Raw genomic sequence first — 21,794 nt, 5'->3', positions numbered from 1 at the left:
CCTTTTCCTTTTGTGCCAGCAGCCACCTGACTCACCAATTTGGTTTTCATTGAGGCAGGCCGGTGAGCAAACCTGCATTTTGGCTACAATGAGACAATCAACAGACTCACAGAAATAGTCACAAAACCCAGTGAAGCCTCATTACTCTTGGATTCTTTATTTTTAATTCACCTACCACAGTAGCCCCCCCTTGTCCGAGATTCTGGTTTGTGAGATTTCAGGCATCCAATGGGAGTCTTGGATGAGGAGGGATGACTGTATACGTTGCCTCACCTATGGTTCGCAGGCACTCAGGAATCGGTTGAATGAATGGAGGAAGGAGGGAAGGAAGGAAGGAAGGAGGAAGGAGAAAGGAAGGTAGGAGGAAGGAAGGAAGGAAGAGGGAGGGAAGGAAGGAAGGAGGAAGGAAGGAAGGAGAGAGGAGGGAAGGAGGGAGGAAGGAGGGAAGGAAGGGAGGAGGGAGGAAGGAGGGAAGGAAGGAAGGAGGGAGGAAGGAAGAAAGGAGGAAAGAAGGAAGAATGAGGGAAGGAAGGGAGGGAGGAAGGAGGGAGGGAGGAGAAAGGAAGGAATGAGGAAGGAAGGAGGGAGGAAGGAGGGAAGGAAGGAGGGAGGGAGGAAGGAAGGAGGGAGGAAGGAAGGAAGGAAGGAGGAAGGACGGACAGACGGACCAGAACATGGCAACCTTGAGTTTTCATCAACAGGATCTTGCTATCATTATTTTCCCAAATAAACTTCTCACTTTAAGAGATCTCTGACATAAAACAAAATTTATTCAGAAATAACTCATTTTTCCATGATCAAATAAAAGTTTAAATGCAAATTTAATGGATAAAGTAGCAAGATAAATTAAAGCATTTCAATATTTCTTAATTTCCCAAAGTTCGCCAAGACAGGAATGATAAACATTACATGAAGCTTTTGCCCATGTGCAAGATCTACTACATGCAAACAAAGCGGGGAGGAGCAAGCAGCATTTATATTGAAATTCAATTTATATTTTAAAGAAAAAGTCCATTGCTTTAAAAAATTCTGAAAACTACCGATGTGTTTTAATTTTGGGAGTATTCCCTTCTAAGAGCGCCAACTGCGAACGGAGAGAAGCCGCTACCTGCGGCCGCCCTCGGGCAGCGCCGCTCGGCAGCGAAGGACAGCGGCGGGACTCGCAGCACCAGGGAGGCGCAGGACCGCGGAGAGGCAGCCGCCAAGGGCGACTGCGCCCCACGAAGCCTCGGAGCCGGGCCAGCGCCCCTGCGGTGCTCGGGGCGCGGCCACAGACCGGGACCGGGCAGGAGAGCGCAGCCCCGGCTGCGAGGGGCTGTTCCAGGCCTTGAGGGCCTGGGTCACGCAGTTGCAGGCGTTTCTCAGAATCCATCAAACCGCAGGGTTTCTGCGTTTCGCTGTGTGGGAATTTTACTTCCAAGAGGATAAAAAGAATCAAACGGTGCTGATGGCGGCCTCTCAGGAGGCCCCTGTCTCCACGAGCTTGGTCACAAGTGCATCAAAAACCAGGACGGGCCGAGGAGGGCCCGAGGGCGCGGCACGGACGCGGAGGGGCCCGCGCAGCAGCGGCCGCGCGGCGGGAGCCGGGCGCGGCCCGCGGGATGTGCCCTGCAGGGCTCTCCCGCTCTCCGCGTTACGTTTTCAGGATGAAATGCTGGAGAAAGCAGGTCTAAAGCCCCGCCGGGAGGGCTCCCGGGGCTGGCGACTCCGTGCTTGGTGCTCCCCGCCCCGCCCCCGCTGCCAGTCAGCTCTCCATTCCAGCCTCTTAAAATGGGGTCTCCAGCCCCCCGTTTCAGCCTTCCCACTTCGTAATTTTTCTCAGTCTTATTTATAAACCCTCCTCGCACCAGTGCCGAGAAAAGAACGCAACACAAGTGGCCAAGTACCACCTGCTAGCGGCCAGCCTCCGGCCCACGCCTCCAGCTGACCAAGTCCCCTCGAACGTGAGCAGAGTCCGGAGGAAACCTCCCCACACGACCTAGCTGGGGGGCTTGTATCAGGGCATGATACAACTAAAAAGAGGGAAGAGAACAGAGGAAACCCACCGAATGTCCCTGGCAGCGCAGCTGAGCGCGCTCGGACCCGTATCCAGATCCTGGGCATCGCCAAAAGCATCCCTGCCTCGCGAGGACAGAGAGAAAGCGCTCATGGCACGTGGGGGAAACTGCAGGACGTGAAACAGTGAGCTCTCGTGCACAGTGTGATCTCAAACACGCGGAGAGCAATGCACAAACCTGGAAGAAAATGGGATAAACTATGTATTCTGAAACGAGCAAGCACCTCTGAAAGATCAAGGGCTGGAAAGGCGGTGTGGAGAGAACGCAGCAGGCAGGCAGGCAGGGGAGGCCCCAGGAAGGCGGGCGCGGGGGGCGGGGGGGGGGTGGTGAGCTTGCGGCCTCCCTGGGGCTCCTGGGCCCTCTTCCCATGCCTGTCACAGATCTCAAAACCTTTGGTTTTGTAGCTTCTCTGGGGTTTTGGGGGGGGGGGGTTACTTTTTTCATTATCTTCCTTTTTTTTACTTTGTATTACGTTGTTTTGTTAACACCTTACATTGGAGGCAAAGCTGATTTTCAGTCTTTTTTAATAACATGATTAAAGCTATAGTTACCCCTAGTAAATCTACATCCACAACTAAATTTTGTTATATTTTCGTTGTCATTACATCTCTAAGTAGCTTTATAATTCATTAAGGATTTTTGCTTTGGGGGTTCTTTTTTTGTTTTGGGGGTTCTTTTTTTGTTTTGGGGCTTTTGTTTTGTTTTTATTTTTGACTCATGAGGTATTTGGGAGCAAGTCTCTTCACTTCCAAGTGTATGATTTTTTTTCTTGTTCACCTTATATTTTTATGCTATAAGATTAAATCTTTTTGGGGGGTAGTCATGACTGGGAATAAAATACAGAGTGCCCTTTTCTGAAGAAACCTCTTTAGTGCTACTTCAAATTCCCTACTCATGTGGGGTCTGTCGGGGAAAAGTCCAGCCGTTGTTAATGTAACAAGAACAGTTTGCGCAACATCCATGTAACCTGGCAGCCAAGGAGAGTGGACTGAACGCACATTTGTGAACAATGACGACTTCACTGTACTGGTCCATGGGGGAGGTAGATGCCATTGAGTGAGCCTGTGCACTGTGTGGCCACCACATTCAAAATGACTGCGTGAGAACAGCAACAAATCTGAGTCAAATTTTGCATTAATCTTGAACATTCCTCCATGGACACTATTCAGATGATTCAAAAGGCCACAGCTAGGGGCAGCTGGTGATTGGCAGCTTCTTCATGACATGCCCACTCATGCAGAGCTTTTTGGCCAAACATCAAATCACCCAGGTGACTCGGCCCCCCTACAACCCAGACTTGGTGCCCTGAGACGTCTAGCTTTTCCCCCAAACTAAAATCACCTTTGAAAGGGAAGAAACTTCAGACCAATGATGAGATTCAGGAAAATACAATAGGGCAGTTGACGGCAATTGGAAGAACTGTGTGAGGTCCCAAGGTGCCTACTTTGAAGGGACTGAGGTGTCATTGTCCTATGTACAATGTTTCTTGTATCTTGTATCTTCTTCATAAATGTCTCTATTTTTTATAGTACATGGCCAGATACCTTCTGGACAGAGCTTGTATAATTAATAATTGCTTCTCATTATACTATTAACAATATTAATGACTATTGTGTATTAATGTTGACTATATAGTATATTTATTATGCAGTATACTAAGGATTTTATGCATCCAAGTATACAGAAGACTCAACAATTTAATATTTTATTTATTTGTTTATTTATTTATTGAGAGGAGGGAGTGAGGGAGAAAGAATGGAAGAGAAACATTGATCTGTTGTCTCTCTTATGTGGCCAGACCAGACCAAACCCACAATGTGGGCATGTGCCCTAACAGGGAATCAAACCAGTAACCTTTTGCTTTGTGGGATGACGCCCAACACACTGAGCCACACTGGTCAGGGCTCCCAACAACTTTGTCATATGGGTGTTGTTACATCCATTTTACAGAAGAGGAAACTGAGGCCTTAGGAAGTTAAGAAACTCTTCCCAGGCAAAGGGGGACTAAATGGTGATAGAAGGAAACTAGACTACACGTGGTGAACACACAGCACAATATACACATAATGCATTATACAATCGTATACCTGAAACTTATTTAATTAACCCATACGTTCAATTTAAAACAAAGACAAAAACCAAAACCGCTCTTCTAACGCCATCACACAGGCAGCCCCCCGGGCAGCCCCGACCCCGTTCTCTCGACCACCCCCCTTCCGAGCCCGTGCTTCGGGGGGTGAGGGGTCTGAAGTAGCTTTGGTTATTGGGGTCAAACTACATGGTCTCTATGACACCAATTCTTTAAAATTTATGGATACTTTAATACACATTCCACGTGTTTAAATATTGTTCTCAATTGCAGTTACTGTATATTGTATTAGTTTCAGGTGTGCAACCCAGCAGTTAGACATCTGTGACTTGCCAAGCGCCCCCCCGGCCCGGACGTCCAGTGCCCCCGGCACCACATGCCGTCATCGCGATCCGACTGACCGTATTCCCTGCGCTGCAGCCATGTGTTTTTTGAAAGGAATGTGCTTTCCAATCGCTGGATGCAACAACTGATAGCTATTGTAGATAAAACTTGTCAGTTGTTATCATCTTGTCTTTATTCACTTGTTGACTTGATTTGCGAATTACTGATGAGATGGGTATCTGTGATGTTTCTTTTTTTTAAGATTTTACTTATTTTTAGAGAGAGGGGAAGGGAGGGAGAGAGGGAAACATCAGTGTGGTTGCCTCTCACAGGCCCCCTACTGGGGACCTGGCCAGCAACCCAGGCACGTGCCCTGACTGGGAATGGAACCAGCAACTCTTTGGTTTGCAGGCCGGCACTCAATCCACTGAGCCACACCAGCCAGGGCTGAGAGTTTTTGTCTCTGACACCAAACACGTGGTGTCCTTTCTTACATCACCCAACTCAATCCTCTGACAATGTCCAACAATTCAAGTCTGGCACAGTTCCCGAGCTGGTGTCAGACCCCGCAGGGCCGAAGACTCAGCCCACAACCTGCCCTCATGGGGTGCCCAGGCCACCCATGGTTCTGCCCGACTTGGCTACAAATTCAGAGGTTCCCATGACCCCCTCCTCAGATTCAATAATTCACTGGAGAGGCTTATGGAACTCAGAAACATTTGAATTACTAGGTCACCAGCTTATTATAAAAGAATGTAACTCCAGAACAGACTCAGGAGAGATGCACAGGGCCAGGTGTGGGGAAGGGCAAGGACTCCTTCCCTGCTCTCAGAGGCCACCACCCGCCCTGCATCTCCATGTGTCCCCCAACCTCTCCACCATGGGGTAGAGGGGTGGGGGGCAGAGCTGTAACTTTAACCCTCTAATCACATGGTTGGTTTTCCTGGCTGTGAAATCGCCTCCTTCACACCCATTCAGGGGTGGCTGACGGGCTTATCAGGAATGAGGAGAAACCTTTACGGCTCTTGTCACAGAAACTCCAGGGCTTTTAGGAGCTCTGTGCCAAGAAGGAGGGCAAAGAGCAAACACGCATTTCATCTCGAACCACAAAGGCACAGATAAAAATATCTTATTTTGCCTCATTCTTTTTTTATAGTACTGTACATATTTTTTAAATTTTATTTTGCAACTACATTTACAATCAGTATTGTTCTGTATTAGTTTCAAGTGTCCAGCATAGTGGGTAGACAATCACATACTTAGCAAGTATTCTCCTGGTATTTCCAGTCCCCACCTAGCACTGCACAGTTATTGTGGTACTACTGACTAATTTTTCAATGCTGCACTTTACATCCCCGAGACTATTTTGCAACTGCCAATTTGTATGTCTTATCTTTTTCACCCAGCCCCCAACACCCATCCCCCACCGACTTCTCTGTACCTATGAGTCTGTTTGTTCACCAGTTTTGCTTAGATCCCACATATAAATGAAATCATACGGTATTTGTCTTTCTCTGTCTTGTTTCACTGAGCATAATCCTCTCTAGGTCCACCCATGTTGTTGCAAACTATGATTTCACTGTTTTTTATGGCCCTTTTGGGGGCTGATAAGTTATTTTTTTCTCAATACATGGAAGATGCTCGCTTTCCTTCTTTTGATAAACCAAGTTTCTTAAAGATTTTTCTTTCTACCTCCATTTAAGACTGCCCCAGTCTTTGGGACTCTGTGCTTTCAGTGAGACCTGAGGAGAGCTTTTTGTTTGTACTGCTGGAGACCTACTGGGATTCCCAAGTTGAGGAATGGCTTCCAACAATTCTGGAGAGCTCTCGGCCTCCGGTCTGCGAACAATGCCCCACCCACACCCTCTCCTCTCCGTGACACCGCCATCTTAGATCACGGCACTATAGCCTTCTCTCTGCCCCTCTTCACCTCATCCACACTGCCACCTCTCTGTCTTTCTCGGCTTGTTTTTGGACCATCTCTTCATTGTAGGATCATTTTTTCAGATTGAACAGCTTCTAATTCTTTGAAAAATGTATCAATGGATTTTTCAAAAAATATTTTATTTGTAGAAGTCTCGATTTTCAGTCTCTTGCATCTTACTAATAGTAAATTCCTTATTTTATTTAAGTATATTAAATAAATATTTTTCATGCTTTGTGTCTGGTTATTTTCATAATCTAAAAATCTGTGGATCTGTTTTCCTGCTGACCTCGTTTCTTTGGAGGTTAAATGCATGTTTCTGGGTTCTGCGGTTTTTCAGCAATGAAGCTCTATCGGTTCCTGAGCCCCTTCTCTGTGTAAGGCCCGAGGAGGACGAGGGTTCCCGCAGCAGGGTCATCCCCGCACTTCCAGGCTCCTGGAAACCATACCATCCTGGGCTCCTTTTTTTGTTGTTTTTTTTTTTTTTTACTATAACCACTTATTTTTTCAGAACTTTACACTTTTTATAAAACAAACTAAAGCAGATGTGAAAACGAGTAGACAGCCTGCCAAGCCCCTACACCAGCCCCCACAGATCAGGGTTCATGAAGCTGGAGGCTTGACCCAACTGGCCCTGGGCGGCTGGCCCAGAGGCACTGGGGGCCGAGCCTTCCGCCAAGTTTCTGTGAAAGCTGGTGCAGTCTGTCCGCGTGGCAGCCTCCTCCTACAAACCACTGAGGTAGGACGTAGAGTGTGTATCTGGGTCTGAACCAAATCCTGTAAGGCCCCTGCCGCCTGGAGGGCAGAGAGGAGAGTTCCAGGAACCCCCCCACCCCGCCCCTGCCGGGAAAGACCCACGGCAGCCTCCTCTCCCCTTCTCCCACAGCCCAGGCTCCTGCCGACGGCTCTGATGGGCCGCCGGCACTGCCGCTCAGCGAGAAGGCTGGGGTCCTCAGCGCACAGCGCGGACTCCGGCCGTGGGCGTGCATCCACCCACGAGGGGCAGCCTGGCCTGCAAGGCTGGCCTCCAGGCTCTGGCCGCTGAGACACGAGGGAACTGGACTGGGCCAAGGCCTCGGCGTCCGTGCAAAGACCAGGCAGTGGTTAAATTTTCACTAAAAGAAACAGATGCAAAGAGGGTGCCAACGGCACAGACGGGACAGGCGGCTGCTCTGGTCATCAGCACGGAGGCCCCGAGTCCCTTCTACACATGCTGCTGGGGCCCTGCCACTCCTGCCCAGAAGGTGACACGCCCTAGCCTCCGTCACCCCAGGAGGCGTGCGTCAGGACAGGACGGCCCGGCCCGGCCCGGCCCCCGCGCTCAGTACTGGGGACAGCACTGCCCGAGGGGCAGCCGCGCACAGCCCCCGGCCCCGTATCCTTCACCCGCAGCGCCCCGGTGCAGCTTTAGGGCCTCTTCCCCTCCGGCGCCCCCCGCCCCACCTCCTCCTGCGCCGACCCCGAAGCTGCATTTGGCTCCAAGTTCTGGGCAGGATCCTCCCGATCTGCCGGCACCGGGCTGGCCCCTCCCCCACCTGGCGCTGCTCCGGGGCAGGCCTGTCCGTCTCTGTGCCCTGGGCCTCCGACCACAGCACAGAGGCCCCAGGGCTCCGGCCTCTGACCTCCCTGTCAGCCCAGCCAGCTAGGAACTCCACTGAAGTGTTTCATCTGGTGGGCTCGGCTGTTCGAGAGAGACCTTCTCAACATACCTACTCTACACCAAACCAAGCCCAAGCCTCCCACCAAAATGAAACCAGAATCCACACGCGCTTCTCATGGGTCAAAATTTAATTTTCACTCTGGGGCATGAGTCGGTCACCTGTAGCCACGTTCACACTGCACTGGGAGGATGGACATCAGTGGTTTAAAGGGGGAAACAAGGGCCCTCTTATCACAAAGGCGTGGCCACATCCAAAAATGGCGGCAACCCACCAAACAGAAGCTCCCCTCCGCACATGGGCTCTGGGAGGAGTGCCTGCCCAGGCCACTTGGCGCAGAGGTGCACTTGGAGAACCTTCTGTGGTGCTTATGAGCAGCACCCACTCCACTGGCGGACACCAGCATGGCGCCCGCCACACAGTTCCTGCCCTGACATGCGCCCTGAGGCCACGCGGAAGACGACTCCCAAGAGCTGCCGGCCCCTCGCCACACCCTGGCTGCAATGCCTCGGTGCCAGGCCCGCCCTGGAGCAGACTGAGCGGCGGGATGGCAGGGGAGGGCCCACAGGCGCCAATCCTCATTCCTTCCCTGGCTGACGGGCAAAGAGCCTCCAGACAGACATGGTCTGACGGAACCCGTCTGGGCCTCGTGGAAGACGGGGTTCGACTCAGCAGAGGCAGGCGCAGGGCTTGCTCCGGCCGCCCGGCAGCCCAGAGCCACTGGGGAGGCCGGGGCCTCCGGGAAGCATGGCGGGCGGGAGTGGCCTGGCGCCGTAACACACCTGTCTCGCCCACAGCCCAGGAGCCCCGCGCTCGTGCTCAGAGGCCTCCCGAGGTGGCGTGCCTTTCGCGGGCCGCCTGCAGGTGTGCGGGGGGACAGAGGCGCTCCGCGGGAGCTCGGGGACCGCTGGGCTACTTGGGGGCTGTGGGCCACCAGTCCGGCACAGAGGCAGTCACGGCCACCCGGCCACTCCCTGCGGTTCTGATGTGGAGAGGGCCCTTGACTCTGTCCGAGTGCAGCAGGGCGAGCCCTACCTCCCCCTGGCCTGCCCTGTACTTGCCGGCGGCCTGTCCCGACTCGGTGAGCACCGCGGTGCCGGGGGCAATGCCGCCCGCAGGGAGAGGGCCCGAGAGCTGCACCGGGAAGAGGCGCTTGCGGAGAACGCCCGTGTGGTGGGTGCGGGCTGTCAGCTCCTGGCCCACATAGCAGCCTTTGGTGAAGCTGACGCCATTCATGAAGGCCAGGTTGGACTCCAAGGGCAGGGCTACTCCTGGGGGCAGGTCATGGACCCCCTCAGGAACGCCTGTGGGGGCGGAAAGGGAGACGCTCGATAAGGGCTCAGGTGTTATCGGGAGCTGGCGCTCAGCCAAGGGAGGCCAGGCAGGGCCCCCTCCCCTTTCCAGTACATCGCCCTCTGCCTGCCACCCTCGTCCCTGTCCCCCACGAGAGGCTGCCTGGCCCTCACTCCTAGTCCACAGAGGACAGGACCCCTTGACTGACCCCAGCCACTCTCCACTGGCTCCTCCCATCTGCCACTCCAACCCTGCACCCCCCAGCTGGTCCCCTCTGAGACCCCCCAATACCTTGCTGATACCGGTGCCGGTGATAATCCCAGACATCCCCAAGCCGGCCCCTGGGCACCAAGGCAGGGCCCTCGTCCTGGGCTAGGAGCCGCCAGCCCATGCGGGGAGTGCGGGGGTCACGGGTGAGGATGGCGGCGCCCTGGGGCTCGGGCAGTGGCAAGGCCCCACGGGCCTCCTCCTCGGGGATGCAGGGCAGCACGGCCCAAACGTGCCACTCGGGATGCGGTTCCACCACGACCTTCCGCCGAATCTTGTGCAGCACCAGGTGCTCCTGCAGTGCGCCCAGCACCGAACTGTCACACTCCAGGAGGAAGGTAGGCGCTTGGTCAGCCTGCTCCCGGAGCCTGCAGGAAGGGACAGCGGCATGTGGTGGGGTGGGGGTCCACCGGGCGTCACAACGCGGGCCGAGCAGGCAGAGCCGGGCCACGGCCTCCCCAGGCCTCCCGTCCCACTGCGCAGGGCAGGGCACACCGGGGTCCCCACAGCCTCCTCAGGACGCACGCTTCCCACCCGGGCCACAGGCCCAGAGACCCCGGTGGTGTCCAGCGCTCAAGGTAAGGCGGGAAGGTGTCGAAGCCCACTTGAGGACAGGAGTTGCCTCCTCCAGCCCCAGAAGGCGTGAGAAGCCAGGGTCCTAAAGCTGGGATCACATGCAGGTTTCTGGAGGGGAGGGGCGCTCTGGAGTGGTGAGGCCACACCCCCCAGCTGCCCTCGGCCAGCCCGACAACCGCCCCAACGCCCCTCCGGGCAGAACACGTGCACGCCAACGGCGCAGGGATTCCAGTGTGCGGACCAGGTGCAGGGCAGGCTCCTTCACAGGCGCAAGCACAGCGGAGAGGGCAGTGCAGCGTTACACCCCGGCGGGGGCGGGGGGTTGGGGGGGGTGCGCGGTTTACACAGAGATGACCAGGCACAGCTGGGGGCTGGGTTGCATATGTGAACTGAACTAGGTCCCACAGCGGAGGCAGCTGACATAGGGAAGTAAGACCTACCGGGAGCAAGGACAAGAAAGAAAGGCCATCGGACAGTGCCCTCCCGCGGAGCTCATCACCTGCTGTGCCAGGTCTCAGTGGGCGCGCTCCAAGCACCGCGCCCTGTTGGGTCCACACCCTCGCCTCCCATAACCAGGGGCCATGGGTCCATTAAAGACTGAGTGATGTGTGGGGAGGGTGGGGAAGGTCAGCTGCCACAGCAACTCAGACTGGCCCATCGCCTTCTAACTGTCCTCACAGAATGTCAAAAACAAGAGCAGCCAGAACAGAAGAGTTCAGAGGAGCTGACAGAAGCACAGGAAAAGAACCTCCGCACCATTCCTCATGACGCAGACAAACCAAAACCAACAGGGACACCACTAGAAGGTTAACAGACTGTGACTCATCCCCTTGATGGAATACTACTGAGCAAGGAAAAGGGAAAGGCCACTGATACCAGCTGGATGGAGCTGAAGGGCACTATGGGCAAGGACCACTTGCATGACCTTCCTGAAACGCAGCAATCAGAGATGGAGGAAGAGCAGACAAGGGGCTGCGGGGACAGGAGGGAGCCAGAGCTGCCACTGGAGCGCTGTCCTGAGGTCGCGTGGTACACATCTGTGGTCAAATCGCAGAGACCTGCACTCGCACACGCTCTTGCACGTGGAGCCCGAGGAAGCTGCTCTCTCTGTGGATGGCCCGCGTCCATCCCCTGGACACAGCAGGCAAGACGCTGCTTTTGGGGAACTACAATCAGGGCATGGGACCTCCCTGCACATTTTTTATTTTTTTTTTTGCATCTTCTGTGAATCTATAATTATGTCAAAATAAATTTTTTTTAAAAGGAGCTGCCTCTGGAGAGGGTAGATCCATGTGGGTGAGAAGGGAGACAGTAGACAGTCATTTTCCGTGATAAGCCTTTTAACAAGCCTTTTTTTAACTGTTTGCAGGCATATTTTTATTTTTTAAATCTTGGACAGCAGTAGAGACAGCATGACGGGAAACAAGGGAACAGAGGACCATCGGAACCCCCACAGCAGCCCAGGCAAAGCAGCGCCCAGAGACTCCCAGGCAGACAGGAGGGCGCCCCGCCACAGCCAGCACAAGAAGGAGGCCTGCACCAGGACGGCCAGGCCAAGAAAAGACAAGGACCTTCAAACACTGCAGTCTTGTCCCCAGAGAGGAGACAGGCCACGGACAGGCAGGAAAGATTTAAGAAGTCTCCTCTGACGAAGGATCGTCACCCAAAACACACAAGGGCCAGTTAAAACCCAACAAGAGGGGAACAAACAATCTGCCCTGACTGGTGTGGCTCAGTGGGTTGGATGTCATCCCACAAACATGAAGGTCACCAGTTCAGTTCCCGGTCAGGGCACGCGCCTGGGTTGCAGGCCAGGTCCCCAGATTTGGGGGGGGGGGGGGGGTGGTGAACAGCAACCAATCAAGGTTTCTCTCAAACATCAGTATTTCTCTTCCCTTTCTTCCTCCTTTCACTCTTCTCTAAAAATAAATAAATAAAACTTTCTTTTGAAAAAAAACCAAACAACCTGATTAAAAAATGGACAAAGCTGGCTGGTATGGCTCAGCGGACTGAGTCCCAGTTCTCTCTCCCTTCCTCTCTCTCTAAAAATAAATAAAGTACTTAAATAAAAAACAGGCCAAAGGCCTTAGCAGACACCTCAGCAAACAAGATGTACACAGAAGGCAAATGAGCCATGAAGAGATGCTCCACATCACATTTCCTCGGGGAAATGCAAATCAAAGTAACGAGCTACCACTACACACCTGCGAGAATGGCCAACACCAGGATCACAAACAGGGGTGAGGATGGGGTGGCAACAGGAGCTGGTGGGAATGCAAAACGGTGCAGCCACTCTGGAAGACAGTTCGGCAGTTTCTCACAAAACTGCAAGCAATTGTGCTCCTTGGTATTAACCCAAAGGAACTGCATGTTTACTGCAGCTTTATTCATAATTGCCCCAACTTCAGTAGGTGGAGGGATAAACCAACTGTGCTACAACCCTATGATGGCGTATTATTCAGCACTAAGAAGAGGCCAGCTATCAAGCCATGAAAAGACACGGAGGTCCTGGCTGCTGTGGCTCAGTGGATTGAGTGCTGGCCGGTGAAGCAAGGGGTTACCAGTTCGATTCCCAGTCAATGTACATGCCTAGGTTGAGAGCCAGGTCCCCAATGGGCAGCACGCAAGAAGCAGCCACACAGTGATGTTCCTCTCCCTCCCTTCCCCTCTAAAAATAAATAAAATAAAGTCTTAAAAAAAAAAAAAAAGAGGACACGGAGGAACTGAAGTGTGCTGTGTATTACTAAGGGAAAGGAACCGACAGGAGGTGGCCACCTACTGTACAATCCAGTCATCTGACAGTCTGGAAATTAGAGGCACTAAAAAGATCAGTGGTTGCCAGGGGTTGCGGGGAGGGGAGGGAGGAACGGGCGGAGCAGACGACTTTCAGGGTGGTGAAGCTACTCTGCAGGACACTGCGATGGTGGATGTGTGTCATTATCCATTTGTCCAAACCCACGGACTGCACAATACCAGGAGTGAACCCAGTGTAAACTATGGACTCTGGATGATGTGTCCATGCAGGTTCATCGGCTGTAACTAACGCACCACTTTGGAAGGGGATTTTGTTAGTGGGGAAGGCCCTGGATGTGTATGGGACATCTCCGTACCTTCCCCCGAATTTTGCTAAAACTGCTCTAAAGTGAAAGTGAATAGAGAAAAGCCTCGCTAAAATCAGGCTGGGAAGCCCTGAAGGTGGAGTTCTCACACACTCTGCTCACTGCCCTTTGCAGACTCTTGCAGGAAGAAGCTAACTTTCAAGAGGGAGGTTTTCTCTTTGCCCAGCAACAACCCAGCCAATGGGAAGCTACCTACCACCACCCTGAACTCTCAAATCTCCTCCAGTGAACCCCTCTTCAAAACAACACCTCCTGCCCTGGCTTGGGTGGCTCAGTGAATGGAGTGCCAGCCTGTGAACCAAAAGGTCACAGGTTCAATCCCTGGTCAGGGCACGCACCTGGGTTGTGAGCCGAGTCCCCAGTTTGGCACATGGAGAGAGCAACTGATTGATGTTTCTCTCTCTCTCTTCCTCCCTCTACCTTTCTCTAAAAAATAAAATCTTTAATGTCCACAGTTGCAATTTCTCTGACATTCCCAAATAAACTCATTTGCTGGTGAAATAACTAGCTATTTTATTTGTAAGGCTGATTTAAGTCTACTTTACAAAGAAAAAGCTACCCCTAAGAGAAGGTGCTACATCCAGGACACAAGAACAGGGTGCTCTGAGAAATGACTCAAGGACGGGAAATCAGAAGCATGAGAGTTGAAATGAAAAATGAGAGAGAGAGACAGAGAGAGACAGAGAGACAGAGAGAGAGAGAGGATGCCGAGAACATGGCAGGCAGGAGCTAACAGAGCAAGCAGGAAGGCACACTGGCCTACAGGGGACAATCAGACCCAGCGCTGCCCGCTCCCCAGAGAGATCAGACAGAGGTAAGCAGCAGAGAGCAACGAGGTGGGGAAGAAGCGCAAGAATTAACCCCATGAACTCACCAGAAGGGTCAGGATAGAAAAGAAGTGTCAGGCAGGTCAGAAGGAGAGTGGACTCTGCCCCGTGCCTTACACCACAGAAGAGAACTGGGAGATGAAGATGAACACAGCCCCCAGGCCTGGGAGCAGCCATCCAAGGGGAGCGGGCGTGTTGTGTCCTCACCCCCTCCCTCTCCTCACTGCTGAGAAGGCCACTACCTCTGCACTGTCTCTGATGGAATAAAGGGCCATCCTACTCCTCCCTGCACAGAGCTGTGTTGGAATCTCAGCAGGGAAACTAGTTAGTAGGCGTCACCACAGTGGCCCCCATTTTCCTCAGCACGCTGAACAGTGAGTGGCACAATACCCCTTTCTCAGGAATTAGATGAGAGAGAAAAATCAATTGTTTTCCAGGTCAAACCAGGGCACAAGCAATGTCCGGAAAGAGATGCCAAGTGTGTGCGCTGGCACAGGACCTGCTGGCGCAGCAGCTGGGCACCGACGTTCCGGACCAGAAGGAAAGCACAGAGAAAAAGCAACCAACTACCTTACACTGTAGAGCGACTTACAATATAAACCCATAACAAGAACACAAAGGCTAAAAGATGTAAAGGCAGACTGCAGACACAGCAATGAAATTTGGGTATCAAAACACCACTATTACAACGCAGTAACGACCAAAATAGATGCTACTGAAAATTACTGACAGAGGGCTCAAGATAATCAAAGAATGCAGGCTCTAAAATAAAGAAATTAAAGCAAGTACAGGAATGTAGTAAGGTATGTGCGACAAACAAAGACCATGGCATTTTTTTTATGTAGTCTTTATTGTTATTTTTTTTCCATTACTATTTAGTCCCCTTAATACCCACCTCCCCCCCGACCTTGGCATCTCTGAAACATAGCAGGTGCAAATGCTTTTGCAGACGGCCAGATGGTAGACAATTTGGGCTTGGGCCACAGGGTGTCTAATCACAGATTTGCTGTTGGATCAGAAGACACAGTAGCCCCAGGCAGTAGGCAAACAAGGGGGCATGGCAGGTGGCGAATGCTTGAAGGCCATACCTTACCGAGGCTGCCACAGCACCCACCAAGCTTCCGGCAACACGACAGGAAAGATGACGCAAAATATCATCAGATAAAGCGCCCCTCCGAGCTTTCAGCGCCCCAAAAACAAAAAGGCAAGAAGCTTCTCAATAGAAATACCCGCAAAGGCATGCCATGGCTTCACAATTCTCAGTGACAACTTTCCACCTGAAATTTTATTCCCACCAAGCTATCAGATAATACCACGTGCAGACCTATTATGAGTCCAAGTCCACCTAAAGCATCCCACCTCTCAACAAGCCACTAAAGAGCTGGCTCCTCTTCCTCTGCAAGAGTCCAAAGAGAAAGATGCGGACGCCTCCACACGGGAGGGGGGCGTGGGAGTTCCCGGGGCGTGGCGCAGGACATCCGCCGGGTGACTCCCGACCCACGGCCCGGAATCGCACTAGAGGCGGGCGCCGTGACCATCACGTGGGTCATGATAATGTCAACACAGGCTGATACACAACGCCAACCATGGATACCACTGGATAGAGGGAGACTTGGGAGGGAAATGCGGGGGAAACCGCAGAACTCGGGAAGTCGTGGCCCAAGCTGGTCACGCAGAAGCTGCTCCCTGCAGTCCTAGCCCCCTTTTTCGTGCAGTGAAGACAGGGCGACCAGGGCAAGACTGAACGACAGCGAAAGCCAGGTGCAGCAGCGCCCAGCACCTGTCCCCGCCGCCACCACAGAAGCGCTCCGCTGGCCCGTACCCGAGCGCCCCTCCCGCTCACCTATGGAAGCCTCGCCCAAGTGCTCCAGGGCACCTCCATCCTCGGGGGCCCACCCCTAGAAGGCCCTTTCTCTGGGTACCTCCTCTCCCCAGGCCCCCACCCCTCCCTTGGTGTCTCGCTCCCGTTGACTCCCCACCTTCCTCCTAGGTGCCCCCTCCCCTGACTCCGTCTCTCAGTCTCCGAGTCTGCGCTCACCCATAGAGAATGACGTCATACAGTGTGCGTCCCTGGACATTGAGGAAGTGAGCGTAGCCCGCACGCGCCCGGGGCACGACCTCAGCGTCCGCAGGACCCGGAAGCGGAAGGTCATTGGTCAGCAGCCCGAGGAGAAAGGGAGCCGAGTCCGGCCCGCGCACGCGCACCAGGGCGCGCTCGCCCAACGGGAAGCAGGCCCAGGCCGCGCCGCTAGTGGGGTCGCTTCCGTGACCGCCCGAGCCGCGGGCCAGGCGGTGCCTTGAGACCGCGCGCAGCCGCCAACGCCAGGCAGGGCTGCTACACCCTAGAGCCGCGCCCCGGAATAGCGACGCGGCCGCCATCTTGGGCATAAGTGAGGCGAGAGGAAAGCGCGGCCCGGCGCGGGGAGCTGGGGGGGAGGGCGCGGGCGCACGCCATAGCGGCCCCTGGCGGCGGGAGGAACATGCGCGAGGGCGTGGGAGGGGCGGAGCCTCTGGAGCGCCCCGCCCCGCCCGCCCGTTCCCTGGACTGGTTCCTCTTCCAGGTTCTGGGTTCACCTGCCCTGGCCTGCCGGTGGATTTTCAGAGCAGAGTTTCTGCTTGCTTACAGCAGCCTCAGTGCTTTTCAGGTGCACAGTTCAGAGTCATTACGCGTACCGTACGGTCGTGCAGGCATCCCCACCGTCCAGCACTTTATCATCTTCCCAAACCATACCCATCAACCTGGAACCCCATCCTCTCCTCGGCCCCTAGCGCACACATTCCCACACAACTCTGTCTGTGAACCTGACTCCTCTGGGGACTCATGTGAGAGGAATAACGCGGTGTTATCCTTTTCTGATTGCTGATCCCCTGCCAACGATGCCCTCCAGGCTGATCTACAGTGTGTCAGTATTTCCTTCCTTTTTTAGGCTGAATAACATCCCCTTACATTTTGTTTATCTGCTCACGTGTTGATGGACACTTGGGTTGCTTCCACGCCTCAGCTTTTGTGATTGTGCTGCTATGTGGGCGGATATCTCTTCAAGACCCTGCTTTTGGCACTGTGCAAGGAAACCCACTCCTGTGTGTAGCTCTCTCATACTCCTTTCACTTATTACACTTCTGATCACCCAGTGTGTGTGCGAGGGCGGGGGGGGGGGTGGCGGTGCACACCTGAAGCAATTCTGTGACACAGGCTGGATAACCCACAATTTAATTCAATTGTGACACTATCTAGCCAGAGATAACGTAGATCCCACAGGCCTGTGTTTCTAACTGGAGGTTCCCACAACCCTGTCCTGGGTGTGCCACTAATTTGCTAGAGCAGCTCACAGAATTCAGAGAAGCAGTTACTCACTAAGTTGACGACTTACAGAGAATATAACTCAGGAAGAGCCAGACGGAAAAGGTGCGCAGGGCCAGGTGCAGGAAAAGGACAAGGAGCTTCCCTGCTCTCTGAGCCCAGCACCATCCCTGCACCTCCAGGTATCCACCTGCAGAGAAGCTCTCCAAACCCCACCCTTGTCGTAGTGAGAGGTGGCTTCATTGCACAGGCACAATTGATTAAGTCACTGGCCATCAGTGAGATTCAACCTCCAGCCCTTCTCCCCTCCCCTGAGGCGGAGAGGTGGGGCTGAACGTTCCAACCCTCTTATCACTCGTTGATTTCCTGGGCAACCAGCCCCAAAAGTCACTCCAGTAATATAACAAAAGACACCTCTCTGGTTCTCATCACAGGATATTTCAAGGGTTTCAAGAGCACTGTACCAGGAACAGTACAAAACCAAATATATATTTATTATAAATCACAGTATTACAAGTACACACCCGAAGTGGAAATGCTAGGTCCTATGGTATTCTATGCTCAGTTTTCCCAGAAGTCTCCATACTATTTTCCTGAGCGTCTCAGTCGGGTCAGGCTGCATAACCACCACCGCGGGCTGGGGACCTCAAACAGCAGATACCCGGCCTCCCGCAGCCCTGGAGGGAAGCTGGACACCCCAGACCAGGGTGCCGTCTGGGCAGGCTGCAGACAGCCCGCGCACTCCTGGTGGCACTTTTTCCCTGAGCGCACCAGTCCTGTGGGACCAGGGCGCCACCCATGCCACCTCATTGAACCTTAATCCCTTCCTAAAAGCCCAGTTCCAAATACAGTCACGCTGGGGCTCAGGGGTTCCACAGGTGGATACTGGGGAACACAATTAAGCCCTGAACACCAGTGTCTGAACCCCTCTTCCCCCATTAGCTCTCATCCCCAGTTGCTTGCTCCCCTTTCAGGGAAACTCAGAGCCTGTGTGTTGTCCCTTAACCCACTGTCTCCCCAGGAAACTGCAACACAGCAAATGGAAACCAGCAGCAAATGCCTGCAACCCGTCCTGTGCTGTATCCATCTGCGCGCCGCCCCCCCAGCCGCTTGCCTGGGCTCTGTCACTCGCCATCACTTCCAGCCCAGTCCGCTGGGCAGAGCCCTTCAGAGCGGGCCTGTGCTAGTCTGTAGTGTGAGGTGCGAGGTGGCCTTGGGGGCCCCTCCACCTCACTTCAGCCTCACCACCTCATCCCGCTACATGATTTTATCGTGTCCACAAGCCAGGGGCTCTAAGGGATGCCGGCGGTCCAGGCGCGTCCCCCCAAACTCCCCTGGCACCTTTGATATTCAAACTGCGTGTGTACAAGCCTGACCTCCACATCCCCCTGTACCCCCACCACTCCAGCGCTCAGCTGCGCGCCCTTGCACCCATGAGGTCCCCACGTGTCACCCAGCCTCTCCTCTCCAGAGCTCACTCTCCTCCAGGCTCATCAGTCTGCTCTGTGCCTTCTCTGGCCTCCCACCCCTGTCCCCCCGCCCCCAGCAGACCCCCCCCAAGAGCACACAACTTGCCCCCATCTCAAAACTGGGCCCAGATGCCACCTCCCACCAAAGCTGCTCTAACCATCTGTGGATGCATTTCTCTAACTTTCTATTTGGAGTATTTAACCAGAAGGAATTGTGAAAGAGTAACAATAAACTGTACCACCCTTCACCCAGTTTGTTGGCATTGGCAGCTAAATATTAAGGAATCAGACGTTTTTAAGCATAATCAACTAGGGAGCTGAATGGGACAATAAGCCTGCTTCATTAGGAATCTGCAGACCCAAGCATTCCGCAGGGGACCCCTGCATCCTCTGCCCTCAGGACCTGATCCCCAGGGGAAAGATAAAGCAGCAGCAGAAGCTCCTGCGCTGGGCGCATGTCCAGGAAAAGTAAGATGGCGCAGGGGGAGGTCTCTCCAGTTTGAGGCACGCACAGTAGGAACTACGATGAAGACCGCAGGAAGCAGAGCCTAGCCTGGAAAAAGAATCTAATTGGGCAATTGACACAGAACCCCGAAAGATCCAGGAAATGAATTGGTTAGGGAAAGGACATATCAGAAGCCCATGAATGACTAGGAAGTTGATTGGTCGTTTTGAAAGGCGCCTGGTCCTTCCCAAGCCCGAGATAACACAGTCCAAGCTTAACAAAGCGCTGGCTCGCGCGCTCTCGCGCGCTCGCTCTCTCTCTCTCTCTCTCTCTCTCTCTCTCTCTCTCTCTCTCTCTCCCCCCTCCCCCTTCTCTCCCCCCTTTCCCTCTCTCTCGTTTGGTAACAGGCGCTGGCCCTATTCATTGTTTCACTCTCTCTCTGCAGCAGCCACACGGTCTAGCAGCCACACTGACTCCAAGTGCAGGCTGCAAGCGTGAGCCTGGGTATGGCAGGGCAGGGCAGGGCAGGGCAGGGCAGGGCAGCGCCAGCCGGAGTGCAGCCGGGAACACACACTGCGCGTGCCGGACCAGGCTTCGCAGGGCACAGAACTTTGGGACACTGGCCTTGGTTCTGGGCTTGATGAAGACAAGGCTGGACTTTTTCCACAGCGGGATGGAGCTGAACCCAGGACAGTCTTTTGTGTTTATTTTGACCCCAGTAAATCTTACCACCATACCTCAACCTCCCATGCGCAGGTCCCCAGAAATGCTTTTTCCTGTGACTCCATGAAAGGACCCTATTTCCACTGGCAACAGACTCATCAACTGTCAACATTTGGCCCTGTCTGCCTGTCAGTCTCCTTGCTGTTCCTCTGTTCATGCAGCTCCCCCAAACCCTGCAAGTCCTGATTGCCCAACCAGGCCAGCTGCATGGTGCGGGGCATGAGCAGCCTGTGCGAAGTCCCTAGGCCGCGCAGGCCCGCGGTCCCCCGCCCAGCTGGCTTCCTGGCTGTGAGCAGCCAGGCCTGGTATGTGACTCCCCTGCGTGGAGGAGGGCTTCCTCTGCCAGCCGGGCATTCCAAAGGTGACCCAGCACCTCCCTGCCAGGCCCTGAGGACAACACGGTGGGGGGCACGTTCCTTCAGCCTCACGTCAGCCTGTATCCCTGCCAGTAGACAAACCAGCTCCCCACTGGCCCTGCCACAGGAAGGGACGGCAAGCAACCTGGGGCCACCTGGAACCTTCCTGACCTCCCAGTGGAGCCAAGCCCAGCCTGCCTCACCACCCAAGCTGTTTAAATGCAAACCACCTCAGGTGGTATCACAGGAGCCTTCCAGCTCCTCCCACATAACAATGCTGATGTGCCCAGAGACATGTGTGGCTAGTGCTTACCGCAGTGGATGGAACAGACAGCACCTCCCACCATCCAGGAATCTGCCAGCCAGCACTGCTCTAGGGCCCCTCCTCCAGGAAGCCTTCCTAGGTGTCTGCAACAGCCTGGCCAGCCTGACAGTAAGGACCCTGGCATGTAAGCACCACGCTACTGCTGCCCTTTCTCAGCCCCCGCTGCTGCTTCCCCTGCCGTGGCTCTGGGGAAAGCTGGCGCCTGGCCTCGGGACGTTCCCTGGGGACGGCTGGGTACACGTGTGCACTCTCCTCCCTCTGAGGGCACAGGACTGGAGTTGTCGGGGCGGTGCGGGGGGGGGGGGGGGAGCTGAGAACTGGAACATGGCGGGCGTGGGGGTCAGACCCCGCTTCCCAGATGCTGCTGAGCCAGGGGCGGTTTCCTGTTATTCTCTCCTCGTGGCCTCCTCCCTTCCCAAAGGCAGGATAAGGAAGCTGTCCTGTTCTGGGGGTGTCGCAGCACCCCCTCCCTGCAGCCCTCTGCGGTCTCCCTGAGCAGCCAGGGAGCTGGCTCTGGCCATGGAAACGGATGAGAATGAGACAAGAAGGCCATTACATGTGGTCCTGCCCCAGCCAGATGCTCCCCGGGCTGGCCCTGGCCCAGCTTGGATGTGGGCGGGCCCCACGCAGCCCAGGGACCCCACCAGGCACCGAGGCTCATCCCGCTGGCCTGCTCCTGAGCCAGGCTGGAGGACGGGGATGGGCAGGGAGGGAAGTTCTGTGCTTCGCCCTTCATGTTCAGCCCTTCGCCCTCATGGCCATACCAGGTTGGCAGGGAAAATGAAAAGGTTTTTTTCCAAGTAGCCACGAGCACAAAGCACCAGGCTGAATGGCTGGCTGGGCTCCACCTCTCGGAGTTAACAAACTTGTGCCTCTTGGATGCCACGTCCGAGTGGGAGATAGTCACCCATGTCAGGATCGGCTCAGGCGCAAGATGGTTGTGTCACAGCACCAAGGAACTGGTCTTAGAGATGAGACCATGGATGACACAGAGGTTGGCTTCCCAGGCCTGGGGCAGCCAGGGACCACAGAACCTAGGAC

General features: G+C 54.4%; 1 protein-coding gene across 1 annotated transcript; it reads right to left on the bottom strand.

The window, feature by feature from the left end:
• Positions 1–8,179: 8,179 nt before the first annotated feature.
• Positions 8,180–16,513, bottom strand: IBA57 (iron-sulfur cluster assembly factor IBA57). The gene is made up of 3 exons (XM_054584073.1): positions 16,173–16,513; positions 9,637–9,980; positions 8,180–9,356 (listed from the first exon to the last, which is right to left on the bottom strand). The coding sequence occupies exons 1-3, from the start codon at positions 16,511–16,513 to the stop codon at positions 8,965–8,967; spliced, it is 1,077 nt and encodes a 358-aa protein (XP_054440048.1). The 3' UTR covers positions 8,180–8,964.
• Between the last annotated feature and the right edge of the window lie 5,281 nt (positions 16,514–21,794).

The sequence above is a fragment of the Pteronotus mesoamericanus genome, unplaced genomic scaffold (genome assembly GCF_021234165.1).
Source record: "Pteronotus mesoamericanus isolate MK-2021 breed Mesoamerican mustached bat unplaced genomic scaffold, CSHL_Meso_final contig_752, whole genome shotgun sequence".
Taxonomy (NCBI): Eukaryota; Metazoa; Chordata; class Mammalia; order Chiroptera; family Mormoopidae; genus Pteronotus; species Pteronotus mesoamericanus.
This window is presented reverse-complemented; position numbering and strand designations above follow the sequence as displayed.